Genomic DNA, 21,861 nt, shown 5'->3' with positions numbered 1-21,861 from the left:
AAGATGTTAAGTCTAATTAGCAATTTTCTCGATTATATAATAGAAATGCGTACTAGTATCTAAGACTTCGATAAATTAAAAACAAATCGACTAACTTTGATAAGAAATCATTATACTATACATATACATGTAGTTATAATCATTGATTAATCTTTTACACTTCTCAGTAACCAACGTGGTAATGAATTTCATGGAACAGTTACGTATTGTCACCAAAATTCCATGTAGATGGTCTGCATACATGTATAAATAAAGCCACATTATCATATCATAGAAGCTCCTGGCATCATGAAAATTTCTGCATTCCTAACTACAGCAATTCTGTTTTGCGTTGCAACTCAAGGTAATATATTTTTCTTCAGTCTAATATAATTATTTCTATTCAAAGATGGAATGTGGAACATGCTTATATAAATAATGTAGTCATCTATACAAAAAAGGTGGTACCATATTCTACTTGTTTTACTAGTAGAATTGAAAAGTTTCTTAAATAGAAAAGAATCAGTTCTTTATATCTTTTTACAGTAAAAAATAGAACTAAAGCTTAAAGGAAAAATTCAAGATAGCAGTAATTTTGTTTATAAACTGAAACTTTGTGGTTTCTTTTATTGTTATCAAATATGGCTTTAAACAAAACTGGTTTAAACATAAATGGGGTGTCATACATGACTTTTTTTTAAACCATGTTGTAACTATGTTTGTGAAATATTTCTCCCCATTCCCCCACCCGAATCGTCTAAATGCACATTTGGTTAAAGAACAGCAGTATACAGTATTAGGTACGACCTGTTTTTGTGTAAATATATTCCCATAAAATTGACGGTAAAGTTAAACCGAAAATTTCACAAATAGTTAGGAAACTAAATTTACCAAATCACAGGAACGGAGTAAATTCGTCCGTATTACCGGAGCGAATGCTTAACTAATGGTATTTGTTTAAAAACGAGAAAGTCCATTTACATGCAAGTACAAATAAGCCATGCCTAAAAAAAATCAAGTCACACAGATTCGTTTGTACTAGTAGTTATCAAAAGTACCAGGATTACAATTGTATACGCCAGACGCGCGTTTCGTCTACATAAGACTCATCAGTGACGCTCATATCAAAATAGTTAGAAAGCCAAACAAAAACAAAATTGAAGAGCATTGAGGACCCAAAATTCCAAAAAGTTGTGCCAGATACGGCTAAGGTAATCTACTCCTGGGGTAAGAAAATCCTTAGTTTTTCGAAAAATTCTAAGTTTTGTAAACAGAAAATTTATAAAAATGCTATTCACATTTGTAGTGTAAATATGGCTGTATTCAACAAAAGAATATGACGAACAGTTAAGTGGTTTAGCAGGTTGTTGCTGTCCATTCGCTTGGTGTGTTTAATCTTCTGATTTTGTCATTGATAAGGGAAATATCTCAGGCATGGATTACCTTAGCTGTATTTGGTAAAATGTTTAAGAATTTTGGTCCTGAATGCTATTCAACTTCGTACTTTTTTGGGCCTTTTTAACTTTTTTGGATTCGAGCGTCACTGATGAGTCTTTTGTAGACGAAACGCGCGTCTGGCTTATATACAAAATTTAGTCCTGGTATCTATGATGAGTTTATTTGCACTTAGAGGCTCATACAAACCTGTGTCGCTCACCCTGGTCTATGTGCATATTACACATAACTTTCTTTTTTGAATTTTCCTCGGTAGATTTTTACTATTTTACTTTTGTGTCATATTGATATAATTTTGATATGGTTACAATTATAAATTAACTGTTAACAAAATTTAGAATTTTGGAAATACTAAGGCTTTTCTACATCAGGCATAGATTACCTTAGCTGGATTTGGCAAAATTTTTAGAAATTTTGCTTCTCAATGCTCTTCAACTTCGTACTTTATTTGATCTTTTTAACTTTTTTGGATTCGAGCGTCACTGATGAGTCTTTTGTAGACGAAACCCGCGTCTGACGTATAAACAAAATTTAGTCCTGGTATCTATGATGAGTTTATTTTGAACCGACAAGCCTGAACACAATTTAACCAATCGTGCCGAGATCATTACAGGTTTTATTATGATATGGTGGTTGTGTGTGTGTGTGTGTGAAAACGCCCCTGGCCATATGATCAACAGACGTTGTAGTTAGAAATATATACGTACGAATAGTATAACTATTTTCAACAATAATGGAACATAACATATTTTCTTATGATATTTGAAACACACCTTAAGAAAACCAATTTAATTATCCAATAACTGTATATGATAGCGTTCATGATCAAAATGAAAATAAATTTTGGTCACTAATATCTCTAAAATAATACGGTCTTATAATAAACATGTATTTAAAATATACGCATCGGGTTGTTAAAAGAGGGACGAAAGATACCTAAGGGACAGTCAAACTCGTAAATCTAAAACAAACTGACAACGCCATGGCTAAAAATGAAAAAGACAAACAGAAAAACAATAGGACACATGACACAACATAGAAAACTAAAGAATAAACAACACGAACCCCACCAAAAACTAGGGGTGATCTCAGGTGCTCCGGAAGGGTAAGCAGATCCTGCTCCACATGCGGCACCCGTCGTGTTGCTTATGTGATTACAAATCCGGTAAATAGTCTAATTCGGTAGGTCAAATTCATGAAAGGGAAGGGGATTGTAGTTACGACGTAAGGAACATATCCGATATCATTTGTGAAACGGTTATTCCATAACGGTCAACCAACTCGTGATGGCGTCCGTAAAATTTACGAAGGGATGATTTCAACTTCACCATTTGGAACTCTTGGTTTAATAGCTTCCTTGTGAGCAGTAACCCTCTATCAAGAAAATCATGATAGGAAATGCAAGCACGGGAATATCGTATCAATTGGGAGATATATACCCCGTATGCAGGTGCTGCTGGAATGTTGCTACTTAGAAATGGAAAGTTCACAATTGGAAAGCTGAAATCATCTCTTTTGTCGTAAAGTTTTGTCTTCAACCGACCCTCATTGTCAATTTCTAGATGTAAGTCAAGATATGAAGCCGACTTAACTGTATCTGTAGTATCCTTTATCTCCAATTCGATGGGATAGATGCGATCCACATATTCACCAAATTTTGAATTGTTTAGTGAAAGAACGTCATCAATATAGCGGAAAGTAGAGTTAAAGGATATTGCTAACTTCTTATCTTTCTTCCTAAGAAGTTCCTGCATGAAGTCAGCCTCATAATAATAAAGAAACAAGTCAGCAAGTAGAGGGGCATAGTTTGTTCCCATTGGGATGCCGACAGTCTGTTGAAAAACACGTCCTCCGAACGTAACAAATATGTTGTCAATCAAGAAATCAAGCATCTTGATAATGTCGGTTTCAGAGAATTTTTTGTTTGAATCAGAATGATTCTTTACAAAGTATGATTTATCCCTCCCTAAGACAAGATACGGACTGCTGGGCATTTTATATGCATGTAAATTATCGTTTAAGAACGTAACTGCTTTTACTTAATTTTGTTCCTTATTTACTGTGTGGGAGTTGCATAAATAAGTCCATTTATAAAATAAATGTATTATATCATCTTTAATCATAGTAAAGCATGTCAATATACATGTATGTATATCAATCAAATCACTTGTAAACAGAAGAGTTTTTTGTGTTGTTGTTATTTTAAATTCTGCTTGAAGAAGTTCAAAACAAGTTTTTGTCTATTTTATTGTTGAATCATACTAGGTGGTTCTCATATAACTGGAATACTATTGATGGTGAGCATCATGTGCCCTATCGTTGTTACATCATAATATATCCTGATAGTTTCGATTATGAATTTCTGTTACGTCACACCATGTTGTGATGTTGTGGTTATTTTTTAGTTTTGTGGTATTTTGTGGAAATGTTTCCTCTCCTTTTACTTACCTTATATGGGATAGAATCATATAGTGTGGTAATTGATTTCATGGAAATTCCATGACAATAAACTGCTTGTACGTATAAATTAAGCCACAATATCACATTCAAAGAGATGCTAGCATAATGAAGATTTCGATAATCCTTACTGCAACAATTCTTCTTTGTGTTGCAAATCAAGGTAAAAATAATTTCAGCTACAGTTTTGTTTTTCAAACTATTTTTTGGGACAATTGAACAGTGGTATACTTCATCGCACTGTTTGGTTTGTCTGTCAAATTCCGTTCAATACGTCATATTATTTATAATTTGTTAAATGAACTACTGTTACAATTTGAAATCGCATTTTGTTTTATTATGATAGTGAATTGATTCTTATTCATATGATTTGAACAAATCATAGTAATTTTAGAAGGGAATTTATTTTAAAATGTTTGTTCATAGTTTTTATATTAATTCACTTAAATGCAGATAGTCCATTTAAAGTTTTGTTTAAATTTCTTATAGCTACATTTATTTTCATTTTTAAGATTGGTAGATTTCGTTTTTCTTAATGGAAATATTCACCCAAATACATCTTATTAAAGATCAATAATGATTATAAAATTGCGAAAATACACTTTAAATTTCCTTATCTCTCAGTTTAACTGTTGTTATTTGTTTTGTCTCTTTAAATACTAAACACGGTGGGTATGGTTGTCCTGCGAGAGAACGTACTGTGCTGGTGATTCGGTCCTGACGGGTGCTGGTGATCAATGAAAAAATGTAAACAAAGACGAAAATGAAAGAAAACAGTTGAGATTTTAATTTTGTTTCTTATGGGTTCATATGTAAACCATTGAAAAGTTGACCCTCTAAACTGTTTCAGTAAGCGTAACACAAAAATGCTCATTTTCAGAAAATCTCGAACTGAAAAAATGAAACAAAAATGCTTATAAAGTCCGCTTTCTATACCGCAATCCATACGACATAACTATTTTGTAAAAAAAACATTGCAATTTATAAAAATTTAGCATTTTCTCAATTTACTCATGTCCTGATACTGTGCTGGTGGGTCCTGATACGGTGCTGGTGATTTTGGATTAGAAGTTGGTCATATTTGAAACAAATGTTACAAAATCAATAAAATTGGGCAGATAATTGTTGTCAATAGGATCTATTACTCCTATTTAGCTATTGTGCATCCATTTGGCTGTTTAATATGTGTTTTCAAATGATCGTAACTTGTATGACGTTACGCACAGTATTGGTGCCACTTAGCGTTACACGACGTTCCTAATAAAACGACGATTTCCACGTTGTTACAAGGAAAGTTTCAAATGTTGACCTCATTTTCTACTTATGTGAAATGCCGCTTAAAGTACAGAGATTTTCGAAGTTGCTTCTGTATATAGTTTTATTTTTTCAAGCCGGTGCAAATACAAAATTTCATTGAATTTTAACAAAATTTTAATTACATGAACAATTTTTTATTTTTGCGAAGAATTATATATGCAACAATAACACAAAATAACAATTTGATGTCTTGTTAAATGATTGAAATATATATAAAAAAAGATGTGGTATGATTGCCAATGAGACAACTCTCTACAAGAGACCAAAATGACACAGAAATTAACAACCATAGGTCAGTGAACGGCCCTGAAAAGCAAAGCCCATACCGCATAGTCTGCTATAAAAGGCCCCGAAATGACAACGTAAAACAATTAAGACGAGAAAACTAACTGCCTATTGTTTTGGCTTAGGAGGATAATAAAGAAGATCTCACTTTTGTTTGCATTTCCCTTTTCAATGTATCTTGTTTTTATAAAGTGGGGGTGGGTCAATAGTAAATTTTCTCTTTGTTATAGCTCCGGAGCATTGTCTTTTTGGAGTATCCAAGTTAAATATTTCGACATCTTATATCCTTGAAACAATGCAGATTTGCATTTTAATGCATATTAAACGAGAACTTTATTTTGTATAGATTAGACCATTTCATGAAATTATGTTATGCCTAATATGCAAGAAAAAGTCGTATACAGTTTAACGTTATTATAACGCGAACGTCAAATTACGGTTACGGGGACATTTCATTGGACATCTTAGATCGTTTCGGATTTTCTACCTGCAACTCAAATTAAAGTACATATCATATCATTTTAAAGGAAATTAAATGTATTTTCCATTCATATCAGTTACCAGGTGATAAAAATTTGAGATATAGTAGAATTTCGTTTGATAAAAAGCCTCTGAATTATTTTTTGTGTTATTTTGTCAATCGGGACATTTTATTGGACACGGGAAAAATGACGATGTTTTTAAAATAAGACCGCAGTTACATAATGATGTCTTCAGATAGCTTCTTCTGAACATGTATAATTTTTCTGATATTATTAAATTCCATTTTCGTATGTTATATATTATGAAATTGAAGACAGAAAGTTTTTTTACGGGTTGAGCAGCAAATTGGGACATTTTTTCTCTTTTTTTATTCAAACTTTTCTGACGATCTTCCTACTCTTATAGTTAAAAACGTCTATCACTTCATTTAACGTCAAATGTATACAATGTAGTTGTAAAATTTTAAACCATTCTACTTACTAATGAGACCGCACTGGGATTTCAAAGACGCACATAAAACAAAATTGTAACAGCGGGACAACCTTAAAATGACGTTATAGGCATCGAAATGAGCATTTTTTTTCATAAAAAAATAGACAAAACACAAATTCATCTATGTTATTGATTTCTATGGGTTATTGCCTTTCGAATGATATGCATAACATGGCTATTTATTGTATAGGATAAGAGCTTGAACTTGAATAACCCGCCATCTAACCCATATTTCCAAAGTGACACCAATATCGTGCGCAACGTCTAAACATAATTACATAAAAGGGCAACATCTTTCGTCCAATATCAGAGAACAGTATCTAAAATAAGAATAGTTTTATTAAGATAATAAATGCTCCTCACATTGATGCCTCAACAATGATCAAAGCCCATGCCGCATAGACATGTTTGTCAGTGCTTCGCATACGCCTCCCCGCTTCCACCCAACCAACCCTCCTCATTTCCTCCTTCATTGTTACAGTGGTGTACCAACAAAACAATTTATCACATTAAATAATTACACAAAGACACACATTATTGAACAACGAATGCTCGCAGGTACTCAAATCTAGTTCAAATCCGCATTTTCAACTAATAGATAAACCATGTTCTCATATACAAAAATCTCAATCGTGTCGATTAAAAATCTCAAAACTTAAGATCACATTTAAATGTTTGAAGAAGCAGAACTTTAAAAGTGTGCAGTGAATCTTGTGCTCACAACAGTTATTGTCATAATTATGTTTACATGAGACTTATAAAGGAATTAAGAAGGTACCAAGAAATGTTTTACAGTTCAATTTAATTATCATGAATGAAAGGTGAATGGAAACTGTGAGGGTCAAAATCTTAAATTGCTTATAAATGTTGCTGGACCCAGTTTCGTTGTCTGATATGAATGTTCTGAAATGTGCAAGGTAGAAAGACATTTTGATTTTTTTTACTCGGAAAGTTTTGCCCTAATTGCTTCAACTTTTGCAATATTAAAGCCGATTTCAATGAGTGTGAAGACAAAGGGAATATCTTTGGTTATATTGCTTGATGAACAGAAAAGTCATTGTTAGGTTATGTAAACTACCCTACTTTAAGAGTATACTAGTCCGACAAATGACACATCTTTCTGTCTGTAGGACCAGGCTACTTCGAAAGGAGGGTACGGTTTAGCTTAAAGCAAGCTAACCAAAGATATTATGTTTGCCTATATACTCGATGGAATCGGCTGTAACTAAAAACTCGAATACATTTTAACAGACAGTGGTCATGTTTGTTGATGAATATTGTTTTTCCTAGATTCACTCTTGAAAAATCATTTGGTAACATTTGGTCAAGTAATTTCAGAAAAGATCTTTTTGTAATTGCGGACGCCAAGACAATACATGAACCTCACACGACCCCTCGACACAGGTGAGCTTATATATGATCTTATAGCGATTCAGGTTGATAACCATTTGAAATTAAGCTAGTTTTTGTATGTGTGTAGATTTGTATTGTTTTAAACAGTTATGACCTTTTAAAGTTTAAGGTAGGTGTTTAATCTAAGAATTTCTTTTTTAAACTCAATTGGTAGTATGAAGCTATTGATTGATTGATTTTTGTTTGCTTAACGTCCAGTGGCAAATATTTCATGCATATTCAGGACGAGAACAAGTTCACAATAAATACAATAGGTAGGTCTTGTCATAAAAGAGGCCAATAGTCGTGGAATTTTGGACTGCCACTGGAAAATGAGGATGTATTGGATAGGAACAGAAATTTTGCCTTGCAGCAGGCCACCTACGGACCCCTCAAAGAGTTGCTGCAAGGGTTATTAACGTGCAAAGAGCGTGGCACTCTCTTTACACGAGACTTTTCTTCTAAAAACAGTAATGAACTATAAATAATAATGCTTTGTAAGAAGTTTCCCCTTGATATATGTACAAAATTATGTCTCTATTATTCATTGTCTGTGCTGTTTTGATTCTTAATCAAACATATTTATTTATTTTGGAATTTTGAAATAAAAAACTTAGAAATCTTAGTTTTGTTAGTGGTCTCTAGGTTATCTCTTCATTCATTCTTCATTCTCTGACATATTCTAGTCTGCCCTTTAAAATAGTGATTTGTTTAAGTGTTCTATCGAACTTTCGAAAAAAAAACCTGATAACCGTTCAGACAAAAAAGTTATGTTGTAAAAATCTTACAGATACAGCAAGTGATTCTTAATGGCTATAAGATACATTTTTCTTTTAAAAAACAACTTTTTAATCTTACGGAAAACTATTCCAAGCTTAAAACTTTTACCGCAATCTCACTCTTACCTATCCCCCCCCCCCCCCCACCCCAAAAAAAACCAACAACAACAAACAAACAAACCCGCAATACTGTTGTCATTCTTTAATATAGTCAGCACTCAATTGTTCACACAAAAATGTGATTTAAGCTGCTAAAGACATATGATTCAAACGCTCAGAAAGTCCTTTGTTCTATATTTTTTCTCTCCATTTTTATGCAAAACGGTAACCTTATACATTTTTATTTAATGGGTTATTGTTAAAGGTATTACGATGACGTATGGTTTTTAACACATACTTCCTTTGGTTTCTTCAGGAAACTTGTCCATTGACAACAAACATACCACATCATCTACTTTATATAAGTATTGTATAAATTACAACGTATTTTGGTGATCTTGCAAAATAATCGTAATCCCGAAAATCGTAAACATATTTTCTTATCTTAAAAGGGGACAAGAAGAGTTCCATTAACAGGCCAATAAATAAGATTACAGTTAATTTAAAAAAAAATAAAAAATAGGGATATTTTTTCTTGCATAATAACAGTAAACGGATTCAAAACAATGTCAATTTCAAGAAAGCAGGCAACAGTTAATTAGTCAATAACAGTACAGCATCGATGATCTTGAATATATACCACTTTTAACTAAAATATAAAGGCACAGAACCAGGACATCGGAGCACAGAACCAGGACCGTTTTTCTTATCACCAGCACCGCGTCAGGACAATTCCGTTAAACGAACTTGTACGACTTTTGCAATATAATATTGTTGTCATATACTTTGCATGGAACTTATGACGCATCAGAGAAAAATTAAGCAACAAAACAGTCGTTTTATTGCCGTTCTGATACAATGTAAACAAACCCACCAGCACAGAATCAGGACCCACCAGCACCCGTCAGGACCGAATCACCAGCACAGTACGTTCTCTCGCAGGACAACCATACCCACCGTGCTAAAGCTCAAATGGACGCATTACCTTTGCATAGAGGCATCTTTTACCGTTTCGTTGGATTTGCTAAACACATTTACCGTTTTATCTTAAATTATTGCAATTTGATTGCTGATATAAAGTAACGTTTATTTAAGTGTTTATTCAAGCGATGAACATTTATTTGTAACCTTTGTTTGTTAATTTATATGACACCCTGCCTTCGCAATGTTTTTGGTAAACATAATCAATCAGTGTATGTAAAGTGCGGATCCTAAAATATCATTTTTACTGTATATGCCATAAATGTCTACTGTAGAATGATAAATAAACAGACGAACTTTTTTTAATTTTTGAAGAAAATCAAGAAAATTAGTTAAAATGTATATGTTCAGAAATACATAATACTAAAAAAACAAAGTAAGAGATGCGAGCGGGGTTTTATCGCGCCTAAAGCCATCCAGTTGTGAAATATATACCAAAATAGGTGAATATTTAGGACATTTCACGAACAGATCGTGCAGATGCTTTATAACTAACAGGTTAGATGTTGTTGCAGTAAAAAATATTCATTTTAATACAATTATTAAAGTTGTATAACGTAGAATATGTTTTGTCATTCAGTTTCTTCATATTTAACTAAATTCCACTATGATGATTTCGTAATGCTAGTCATGTTTACTGTCGAATAATGATACTTTTCTTTCATTTTCACTGTGGAGCGAATCATTATTATTGTATATGCGGTGCATTTTCACTGTATAATTTTATTTTTTTTAATCTATTACAGCTCATTTCTTTAAGCATGTAGAGCAAGACTTTAGTTGATTTGCTTGCTTTTTTTTATTTGATAATCATTATGATAACACCCAATTTAATTCAAATATTAAAAATACAGGTTAAACTATGCCTATTCATATTGTTTAAAAATGTTAATCTTATTTACAAAGTTTGTATAAACAATTATACAAACAAAGCAAGCCAACCAAAGTTGTGCTTTACATGCATTAGGTAATTAGCTGTAAAGCCTTAATTTAGCCGACTTGCTCAAAAAATAGATAAAGTAAGAGAAAGATTTGATAAAAATTAACTTACGGATGAAAGTTTGGTTTTAAAACACTCTAATAAATTCAATAGAAATAACATTAATTTCAAATGTATTCCATTTAGTTTCTTATAAAGCGTATAGGGATCTTTATCCTTATTTTTTTTTATCCATTTCCATGACACTTCACCACTAATTACGTACATCTTGATATAGATTGCACCTTTGTTTTCCCGTTTAAAAGGTTTTACACTGGAGTCCTTTATAACTTGCTGTTCGGTGTGAGCCAAGACTTCATGTTGAAGACCGTATTTTGACGTATAATGGTCTACTTGTATAAATTGTGACTCGGATGGAGAGTTGTCTCATTGTCACATACGACATCTATATATGGCTCAAAAACGAAACGAGACGAGATAAAAAGGGATAAAAAAAATCTACGCTACTTTTTTAATATATTTATAATGGGCTTAATATGAGTCAAAATAGAGTAAAATAGTGGGTCGCATTTGGGTATAAGCGTCACGCCGGATTGCCGATTTTTTGCAAGCGTGACGGGTGAAAGTCAAATGATTGTGTAGTGAAAAACGGGAAATGAAGTCTAGCGGGACACGGATAAAAATTAGAACTGCATAGTATAAGCGGGATACGGGAATCTGACAAAACAATAATCTGAATACGGGAATCTGACAAAACAGTAAGTGGGATCCGGGATCAGAACCCCCCAATGAGACCCAAGAATAAGATATTTTTGTATATTCATCCTATTGTTGCAGTCATGCCTTCAAGAACAAATGTATTTTTTTATATATTTTTGGTCCCTTTTTCAATTTTGTGGGGTCCAAATTTATAGACAAAAGTCCTTTAATATAGATATTTGGAATTCGTTGACATGCTGAATCTAACCGTGTATCTAGTTAAGGGATTTTTTTGCCTAGTTGCTGAAATAGCCCACATAGAGTTCCAAAGGGTGTAAAATCACGAAAATGAATTGTAGCATGCATTTCGCGTACAATAACCCAAATGTGCATGGTTTTACCTCTGCGGTAGTATCCATTCCCGGATCTAGAATTTTTCATAAGTATGGGGCCCACTGACTGCCTAAGAGGGCCCGCTGCTGTCACCTTCCAGTGATTCCCTATATAAGTTAAATCAAGGAGAGACGTAATCTGAAGAATACAATATGACATTTTGAGAATCGCTTTTGTTACAAGTTTGAAAAGCTATATATTTGATGAAGAATGAATGAGGAGTTTGTATTTCAATTTGAAAATACATGTTTCATAAATCCTAAAGTCATCAACTAAGTTTTTTTTCATTTGTTGCAAGTGCATTTATCACATAATTCTACAATAAAAATTCCTCGCATCTTTGAAAATTCTACATTAATAATGACTGCACTAACAGTGATAATTCATCGCATCTATAGTTAAAATGGATCGCTTTCAATAATCGATATGCTATATTATGATGCTTTTATAACACTTATTTGAACTTTAATGCTATGTTTGTTTATTATAAAGACATATCACAATGAAAATATGTTAAAACTTAACTTAAAATCCTTTAACTTGATATTTTCAAAACGTAAACAAATACAGTTTTCCCATGATCCTTTATTCTACAATAGACATACCCGCATATAACAGTAAAAATGAACTAGCTGGATTCGCACTTTATATACACTGATCAATGGACGATGAACAACCAACAATCAATCAATTCAATAACAAAATGCAAAGGCGTATATATTGAGGGATATTTCAGATATCATGACAAGATTATCATCATCATTATAATTATTACCGATATCTTTATCTTTATCTTTATCTTTATAATTATCATTATCATTATTATTATTATTATCATTATTATTATCAATTGTTTATGTTATTATTAGTTTCAGCATGGTGGGGAGGTGGTAGTAGTAGCAGTTCGTCACGTTCTAGTAGTGGTAGTGGTTCCAGTCGGTCAGGTATGACATTCTCTTTCAGAAATACTATTATTAATAAACATCAATTTTCTTAATTTCATAACGAACTTGAATGGAAGATGTAATGTATAGATGATTTAGGACAGGCCCCTACGGAATGTACCGGCATTGAGCTAGTTTGCTGACTATAAATCCTCCCTTAACCTGTGATAGTTGTGTAATAGTATAACTTTTTAAATAAGTTGAAGCAAACATACTAATTTAGACACAAAGTGTAGATGTGAGAGATCTCGAAGTTTCTGACAGCTAGGTCACAACCAAAAAAACTAAAATACCAATATTTTCCTTGATAAAGGCACGTTCACTTAAACATACGTTCGGTACGGATCTTTCATGATATACATCCTTAATATAAAAAGGAGGCGAATGGATGAATGTGAAAACTATCTAACATATGAATAAAATATTAAGATATTGACTACCAATGCACATTCTTTCGTCACTTGTTTAATTTTTGTAAATCTTAATGCATTACTAAGAAAAGGGTACTCTTCTGATATTTTGATAAATTCGGTTAAACGTTTTACCCGGTGCAATTTGAATACTAGTACATGTTCCTGTTGTAAAACTATTTTTCAATGAACTAAAATGTATTTTTTTACGTATTTTCATTGTAGGATGGGGTTGGGGAAGTAGAGATTCAAATAGAAGTAGGTATATTCTACATTGCTTTTTATGTCTTTTTTGTTATGATGTGGCTTTATATGTTAGCTATTTGTGTACAGTAGGAAGTTGTTTTTACAAAGAATAATACACAAGACATAGCTTTTTTTGTAGAGCTTCGTCTGACGTGGTCGGCTATCGGTTGAATGACATTCAAACAGAGAAAAGTATTCTTAGATTCTCAGAAAATTCGAAGAAAGTTATTAATATTCAAATGTCAACATTTTTAGATAAGTTTATTAGATTAAATGATATGATTATTACTAACATTTTAAAACATTATGTATATCGGTGTCTGATTTTTCTTTATTCCAAGCAATATATGTAATAAGTTTTTCATCATTTGAGACAATCCTAAAACAAACATCAAAATTTAAGTACACGTCTGATATTTTAAAATTTTATATTTGTACACTTTAAAGGAGTATCAATATCAAGACCGGCTCCTAGGCCTAAACCTGCACCAAAACCTGCGCCCAAACCAAAGCCGTCGGGAGGTAAGTTATAAAATAAGCTTTATTAAATTATGAAAATAAATGTTCACACTTTCTTTATGCATACATTAGTCTGAAACGGTCATTTTGATCGTAACAGGATCTGAAAAAATTGAGTCATATTCAGCTTCTTGATTATTTTCAAACTTATACGTTGCGGAAAATAAAATATGTTGGTTTCCTTAACAGATTGTGATAAATAGGTAGTATGGGGCTCCAAATGGTACTCTTATGGTTTTGTACTCCAAATTCAATTTTGTACGGACAAAAGTGACTTTTGTCCAATCACTTTTGTCCAACTAAAATGAGTTCAGTTTTAAAAAAATTGTAACATAATTTAAAATTTTGTCATACAAAAATATCTTTCAGTGGTGGACAAAAGTCACTTTTGTCATGACCAAATTCATTTGTGTTACGCAGACTTTACTTTTGTTACCTTTTTGAAAATTGGGCGACAAAAGTCAATTTTGTATGCAAATTAGTTTTGTTTGTATTCTTTGAACTAATTTGCATACAAAATCGACTTTTGTTACACAAAATTGACTTTTGTGAGACAAATTTGACTTTTGTGAGACAAATTGACTTTTGAGAGACAAAATTGACTTTTGTGAGACAAATTGACTTTTGTGAGACAAAATTTACTTTTGTGAGACATGGTATGGACTTTGCTCAATGGTGAAGGTCGTGCGGTAACCTAAGTTATCTTGTGAAGAGTTGTCATATGGATAGTCATACCTCGTCTACTTTTATATATTAGTAGTAGATTATCACTTATCAAGGTTAACCATTTCTAAAAGGTATCGTGTATGTTACAGTATCTTGAACTACAGGAGACATACCACATATTCCTATATCTATATATATATATAAAATGATATAATATGAAGATGTCGAATGAAACTTATAGATTTGCACCGTGATGCCAAATAACTATAACATTACCAACGTACAAGATAAGCCTTACATTGAACCCCCGGAATGCAACCAAATTGATTCAATTTATATTTTGCAGGGTGGTGGAGGTCAAGAACACCAGCTGTTAGCAGTGAGTTCATTTTGCAATTTAAATAATAATATGTCCAACATTTTACGCGGTTGTTGCAATCAAAGGTTTAATGATCATTTAGAAAAGTTTATTTTACATACGTTTTCATTTCATGTGAACATAAATATTTTGTCCATGTGTTTTAGCAACTGTATTACCAAATGTTAATATTTTAAATAGAAATGTGAGTCTGCAGCAGATAAACAAAAGGGGTTAAATTCTGTTACCTTTGAGCATTCCTTCAAATATTTGTTTACAAAATGTTTGTGTACTTTTTGGCTGTAGACAATGAAACAATTTGATCAGGTAGAAATAAATCCGGAAATACGATGTTCTGACGTTATGCACCGACATTATTGTTATTATCACTCAAATTAGTTAAAATAAGGTCATATTCTTTTATTCTTTTTTGTTTGTTTGATGAAACAGTTAATCGCTATACGTTTTTAACTTTTATCCTGTTGCTATATATATAGCATGTATCTATATATGACGGGAATCAAATTGTAATTTAAGTGTTATTGTATTACTCAAAATGATTGACTTATTACCAATCTGCACAACACTTCATTGATTAAAACTTAAATTTCATTTTCAGGGAATCCAGTGCCAAAGCCAAAACCGAAGCCTCTACCTACACCAAAGCCATCAAAAGGTAAGTAGCATTGACACAGAGTAGAGCATTTACGCACTTTCTATGGAACTTTTCATAACATTTATATTTATATTCATAATGATTTTCTTTTATCTAAACCTGGACTTTTAGAGCAAGCAGTCAATAAACAGAGCTGTCTTTTTTTTTTAATGTGTAGTTTGTACCATCTGCTACTACATTCTGAAGTTACACATGCCTCTGATTTTCAAAACATGTATGACACTTTTTTGTTGTGCAATTGAGGTGGATACTTTACAACAGCTTGTATTGTATTACGTCTATCTGAGGTGACCAAAAGGTTCAAGTGAGCTATTCACAAAACTTGGCAATGTCGTCTGTTCAATTTCACAAACATTTACTATTTTGAAACTACTGTGTCAATTGGATCTATGCTTGAAAACAATCATTATAGGGGTATAGGGTTGTTCTATGATTCTTTCTAATAATTAACGAAATCGCCTATAATATACAGTAGGAAAATGTTGTAACGTTTTTCTATTAATATGAAAACCTCTTCCGATGTTGAAAACCTGACATAGCCGGATCTAGGTCTATTTAAACAAACAAAAATTACAAACAGTGTGTAATTTTGTCTATGAAGTTGAAAAAGAAACTACAAATTGCTCAGTTCAGTCAACATAGCTGAAATCATCGTTGAATACTTATTTTTGCCCCTGAACTACAATTTTTATCTTGTTTTGCATTATTAACCAAAAAATAATTTAAAAAAAAGCACAATTACGATGCAAACAGGACCAGATCTACTATTAATTTTGTATGGCACAGCTTTTTTATTCGATTTGTTAAAAGAGTTATATTGCCTTTACATTCTGGTCTGTATCTATCCAATTCTTGCAGATTATTGATATAATTCAAATACATTGAATATATAAAGGTAAACTGCAATAAAAAAAAATGATGAGCAAGACAATTATATGTATACAATTATTAAGTCATATTCGTATAGGCTTAGTTATGTGTTTTATTTAATCACGTTACAGCGAAACATAGGGTTTTCAACACACAATTAAACACATTATAAATAAAACAAAATGGAGTCCTTAATTTGTACCTTCCTTATTTTGATAAACATTCAAATACACTTTTAAAGTAAATATTATAAAACATTCTTTCCTTTATCATCGACTTTCGTTTACTTACACTGTTATGAAAAATTGTAGATAAATCGAATCAACAAGGAAAAAACACGGCTATACTTATATTATTTTTATTCTTCAGGATGGTTGTGGTCAAGGAAACCAGTGAACAGTGAGTGCATAATTGCAATTCAAATAATTGAATGTTCAAGTTGATTTTAGCGGGTTCGTCACTATCAAAGTAAAAATAAGCCATAAGAATGAGTTGTTTGCAATTGACACTTGAAGACAAACTCTCTTAACTAAGGCAAACCAATGTCAAATTGTTAGTTTAACCAACTAGCACCAATTATGAATTGAAAATTCAGTTTAATGTCATATACAACTTTGTTTATCAAATAATGAGTAATATGCTAGTATGGTTTTAAAGCAGATATTTGACACATACGATTTATCTCTTCTACTGTTACATGCGTAAGCCTTTCTTAAAATATGATTTATAAAGAGAGTGAGAAGTTGTTTCCCTGCAATGTTAATTTGAACAGAAGTTAATGCATTGTAGGAAACTGAACATTATGGTTTAAATATTATAGTTAGGATACATATGTTTGGTAATTTTTTTTATCAATTTAAAATGTTATAAATCAAATTCATACTAAATAAAGGTAGAACTGGATATTTTTTTTCTAAATCTTTCATCTTATTTTTAGGGATACCAGTGACCAAGCCAAAACCTAAACCACCAGTTGGTAAGCTTTTTGACATGACACTACTTCTTATACAATTTCAAGTTGTTTTCATTTAGCAATATTTTTCCCGGTACATATTCATCATTACAATTCTATATTTGAATTCTGCAGTATACGTAAATTCTATCAATATTGAGCTTTTTGACACATGCAAGTGGATTTTTAAATCGTTAACGACATATTTCTTGGAGTGTGACTGAGATGAATACTATATTAGAAATTCATACATTCCTGGATTTAACAATTCCTGATGAAGGTATATGTAAATCATAAAAAGCGCTAAGGACGCATCTTGATCAGACCACATCTGTCTATATCTTTGTTATAACTATATCATGTGATTGAGCATTGATTATTTTATGTCTTTATTTATTCACATAGTTTCCTCCATTAAAAACCCGAACTACATACCATATAAAGAGAAAACATTTAAGCATCCAGAAAGTAAGTATGCTATCTATGAAAATATTTTTTAAAAAAACAAGAAAGATCTCATGACACTGAAACATTTTCTGTACCATCACACAATGATTAAACTTTTGTTACGATTCCGCCAAATTTATACGCTTTATTCCTTCATTTTTTATAAGATTGTTAAGTTGTAATACCAATTTCTCGAAACTGTCTTAAGTTTCATTGTATGTACATGTACAGCAATTTAGAGCTCAGCTTATGCTATACTTCCATTTGTTAGTCCTATTTAAGAAATAGTCCATGTTGGAATGCGTAGATGTTAGGTGTAACTTTTATACAAGGATTAATGCAAACATTAATATAGATTTTTCCCGTCAGTTAATGTGATTTTCCAGATTTTATCAAAATACCCGTTGGGATGAGGTATTTTCATGAAGTTTTTTTATTCCATAATTTTTGGTGTAAACGTTTGATTTGAATTACGTAAGGATTTTGAAAGATGTTTATGCTGGGTTCCATTTTAATTTCCATTGATATTTGGATTCAATAGGGAAAACAGAACTTTTGTACTGCGATGCAGATAAATGAGACACATTCGAAAGCAGCAAATTCTGGTCGTTGAAACAAGCCAAAAACAATATTTTACCTCCGACCGTTTCAAATGCTATATTGGAGAATTAAAAAAATAATCTTTCATTAGTTTATTAGTAATCTCATTATACATGCTCTGCTTGTTTTACAGATACAAAAGATGTTATTAAAGCATTTGAAACTCACGGTGGAGAACCAAATTTGAAAATGTACAATGCAAAGACAAAGGGAATGAAAAAAGACCCAACAATAGGTACACCTTAATGTATTCTTCTGCTTAAAGAAACTTCACGACTTTTTGTTTTCGACCTTTTGCAGGATTTAGGCAACACAAATATTTCCCTTAAAAAGATTGATCAGTGGTAGTGTGTATGCAACGATCAAGTAAATAAACGGCTAGTTCTGATTGCGGTATCTTTTATTTCAAACACAGTGCTATAGTCGAAAATATAATGGCATTTCATTCTTAATGAAAAATAGCAGTAGTAATCATGAAACACTATTGCCTCGACAAAAAACCAGAAAAAGCACCAAAAAACCTTCTTCTTAGATAAAGTAACACTCTGTTGGAAATCAGTTTTTTTGGAATGTTTTAATATTTTAGTAGGGTCTTAGTTGATATGTTTTTTTATAATGGATATGTTTAAAATTTTCACGTAGAACGAATCAAATGCAAAAAAAACGATCACAAGAATCCGTATAGTTGTAACACATCTGAAACATGTTTACTGCGGCAACTAATCAATTGCCCTTTATATGTTTGTATGTGGTACTTCAGATAAAATAAGCTTTTAAAAGTCATACACATTTTTACTTTTCTTTCCAGAGAATAAGTGTGTTTATAATTTAATAAAAACTTGAATGTATAATAACTTTCATAAATTTCATGACCCAATATAGGTGAAATGCCAATAACTCTGTTATTTTCACAAACGTTAAACAAGACATATGTGATATCTGGATGGCCGGCACTAATTGGAGATTTTATTTTTAGGTTATGGATTTAGCTTAGATCGCAAGGATGCCCGTAAAACATTTAAGACCGTTTTGCCTGGTGTTGATTTCGATAGGGTAAAAGCTGGTACAGCGTCTATCAAAAAAGAAGATGCAAGGAAATTGTTCAATGTGAGTTTTATCACCTTTTTAGGAAGATTGCAACATAAATGTGTTGTAAGATGAGATATTTCTAGATCGGATTGAATGAAATTAACCTAATATGTGTTTTTTCAAACCTATACCTCCTATAAATGTTGATTACATGACCTTTTTTATTCGAGTACAAGTGCTTGGCCCAAACATAAGTCGCATTGATGTTTTCTCAATAATTTTCATTTTTTAAAGGGGCATTAGTTGTCTAATCCATGTTCAACGACTTGACTCAAACTCACATATTTGATTTATAACCATGTTAAAAAAATTATCCAAATTGTAAAAAGTATAATATAAACCTGGCCTTGATCCAAAGTAGCTTCGTTTTGTGTGTATTTTAGTCTTGACACCATCTTATTATTAATAGAGTTGACCTTCGAACACCTCCGATGGTCATATCAGCAATTTAAACATAAAAAGAAAATATAGATGTTCCAAACCATATGAGTAATTGGAATGTACGTGTACGATCTGGACCGTATGCATACTTTTTCAAAATATTCACACGGTCTGCCTTAAATAAGATGTCAAGTTTATTAGATAGCATTATATATTACTGATCATCATATGAAATCTCTAATTAATCTAAAAAGTTTAAATGTTACTGAAATTAGAACTTAATTAATAACTTAACTACTATGGATTCATTTATTTTCGTGGGTACCAATTTTCGTGGTTTGAAGAAAACTTACATACTCTTGGATATTCGATTTCGTGGTTTAGGCAAAGTCTACACTCATTCCTTTAGAAAATTTGTAATTCGTTGAACATTTGAATTCGTGGTTCTCCTGTACCCAAGAAATCCACGAACATTAGTATCCAACGAATATTAATGAATTCACAGTATACACGTTAATTCAACCTGTTTAGCTGCTGCATTTATCATGTCAGTAACACATGATATTTAATTTTGCTCACTGAAATTGAAGTTATCAGAGTGTTTGAAGAAAATATTTTTCCTGATTAGTGTGTAGGGTTGATGACATATTTCACGTTATTCATCAAATTGCCAAAAAATAAATTTGTAAATTTGATAAAAGAATTTTGATAAATGTTTATCTATAATTAACCCATATTGTTCAAATACATATATTGTTTAGTTCGTCATAGACCGTATGTGTATACTCATATGGTCGTACTGTACGCGTATGGTCGGACCGTACGAGTATATGCAGATGGTCCGGACCGTACGCGTACAGTCCAAATACTCATTTGGTCTGAACCATAGATATAAATAGAAAGCGTACTCGTCTGATTGATTTTTTTTGTGGATCGAACCAGTCGATCAATGAAATGATTGACTGTTTTTTTTCACTTTCAATGTGGACATTTGTGGACATTCTTTGTCTTTATATAACAGAACAAGCACAATGCATGCGTTATCCATATCTACCTAAGGGGTTAATTGAAGTTCATATGATTACGTATTCAATGAGGTCAAATTATTCACTTGTAAGCCAATAATTCATTGTAAATGTTTATTTGTCTAATTTGACAAAATTTAACCATTCTGGCCTCTAAAAGCGAATTACAATTCTCATAATATCATTGTCATTAATGATTGAACAAAAATAAAATCATACTTTAGATTTTTTATATATATATATCTCGTAGCTAGTGTCCCTCTAAAATTTTCAATCATGTACTGTGGTTGTTTATTCTAGTTTAAAGAAAATTAAGAAATTTAAGATAGAATCAATTGAGTATGCATTACCTTTCAGCATGACGTCGACAAGATTTATCAACCACGGGCTAGAAACAAGCTTGGTGCTAATGTTTTCGATAAATTACCGGCTAATGTAAAGACAGCTGTAGTTAATGCCCAATACAGAGGTGACCTTGGACCAAAGACCATTGGCTATATGAAGAAAGGGGAGTGGAATAAAGTTAGCACTGAATACCTTAATCACAACGGTTACAAAAATGCCTCTAAGAATAAGATGAATGGAATAGTGCAGAGAATGAATTGGAATGCCAAACAATTCGACTCAATGTCTAAAAATGGTTAATGAATTAATGTTAATTGACGAAAATTTTTCGTCAATCGAGATATATGACAATAAAAAGTCCAGAAAACAACTGGTTTTGTTCTGTATTTCACCCATGTAATTTTTCTTCATCAAGTGTAGTAGAATAAAAAGTTATCAAAGGTACCAGGATTATAATCTGAGAGACATAAATAAAACCACACAATTTAACCAAGGTAAAATGTTTCCAACTTGTGATCACAAGTGTGAAATACTGCATTATAGAGAAAACGATATCTGAATAATTTCTTTTCAACTCCCTCA

The 21,861-nt window shown here is 31.9% G+C and overlaps 1 protein-coding gene across 1 annotated transcript; it reads left to right on the top strand.

Annotated features, from left to right (window-relative positions):
- Window positions 1–241: 241 nt before the first annotated feature.
- On the top strand, window positions 242–21,649 carry LOC134692318 (uncharacterized). The gene is made up of 12 exons (XM_063552768.1): window positions 242–343; window positions 12,621–12,695; window positions 13,331–13,363; window positions 13,799–13,873; window positions 14,883–14,915; window positions 15,514–15,570; window positions 16,810–16,839; window positions 17,378–17,416; window positions 17,798–17,860; window positions 18,573–18,674; window positions 19,416–19,546; window positions 21,292–21,649. The coding sequence occupies exons 1-12, from the start codon at window positions 289–291 to the stop codon at window positions 21,577–21,579; spliced, it is 981 nt and encodes a 326-aa protein (XP_063408838.1). The 5' UTR covers window positions 242–288; the 3' UTR covers window positions 21,580–21,649.
- Window positions 21,650–21,861: the final 212 nt, after the last annotated feature.

This window comes from Mytilus trossulus, chromosome 12 (genome assembly GCF_036588685.1).
Source record: "Mytilus trossulus isolate FHL-02 chromosome 12, PNRI_Mtr1.1.1.hap1, whole genome shotgun sequence".
NCBI lineage: Eukaryota > Metazoa > Mollusca > Bivalvia > Mytilida > Mytilidae > Mytilus > Mytilus trossulus.
Note: the sequence above shows the minus strand (reverse complement) of the source record. Positions and strands in the feature narration are given on the sequence as shown.

Coding starts and splice junctions, on each gene's coding strand:
- LOC134692318 (XM_063552768.1), top strand. CDS start 289: ATGAAAATTTCTGCATTCCTAACTACAGCAATTCTGTTTTGCGTTGCA. Junction 13,364..13,798: donor AAGTAGAGATTCAAATAGAA/GTAGGTATATTC, acceptor TACACTTTAAAG/GAGTATCAATATCAAGACCG. Junction 13,874..14,882: donor CAAACCAAAGCCGTCGGGAG/GTAAGTTATAAA, acceptor TATATTTTGCAG/GGTGGTGGAGGTCAAGAACA.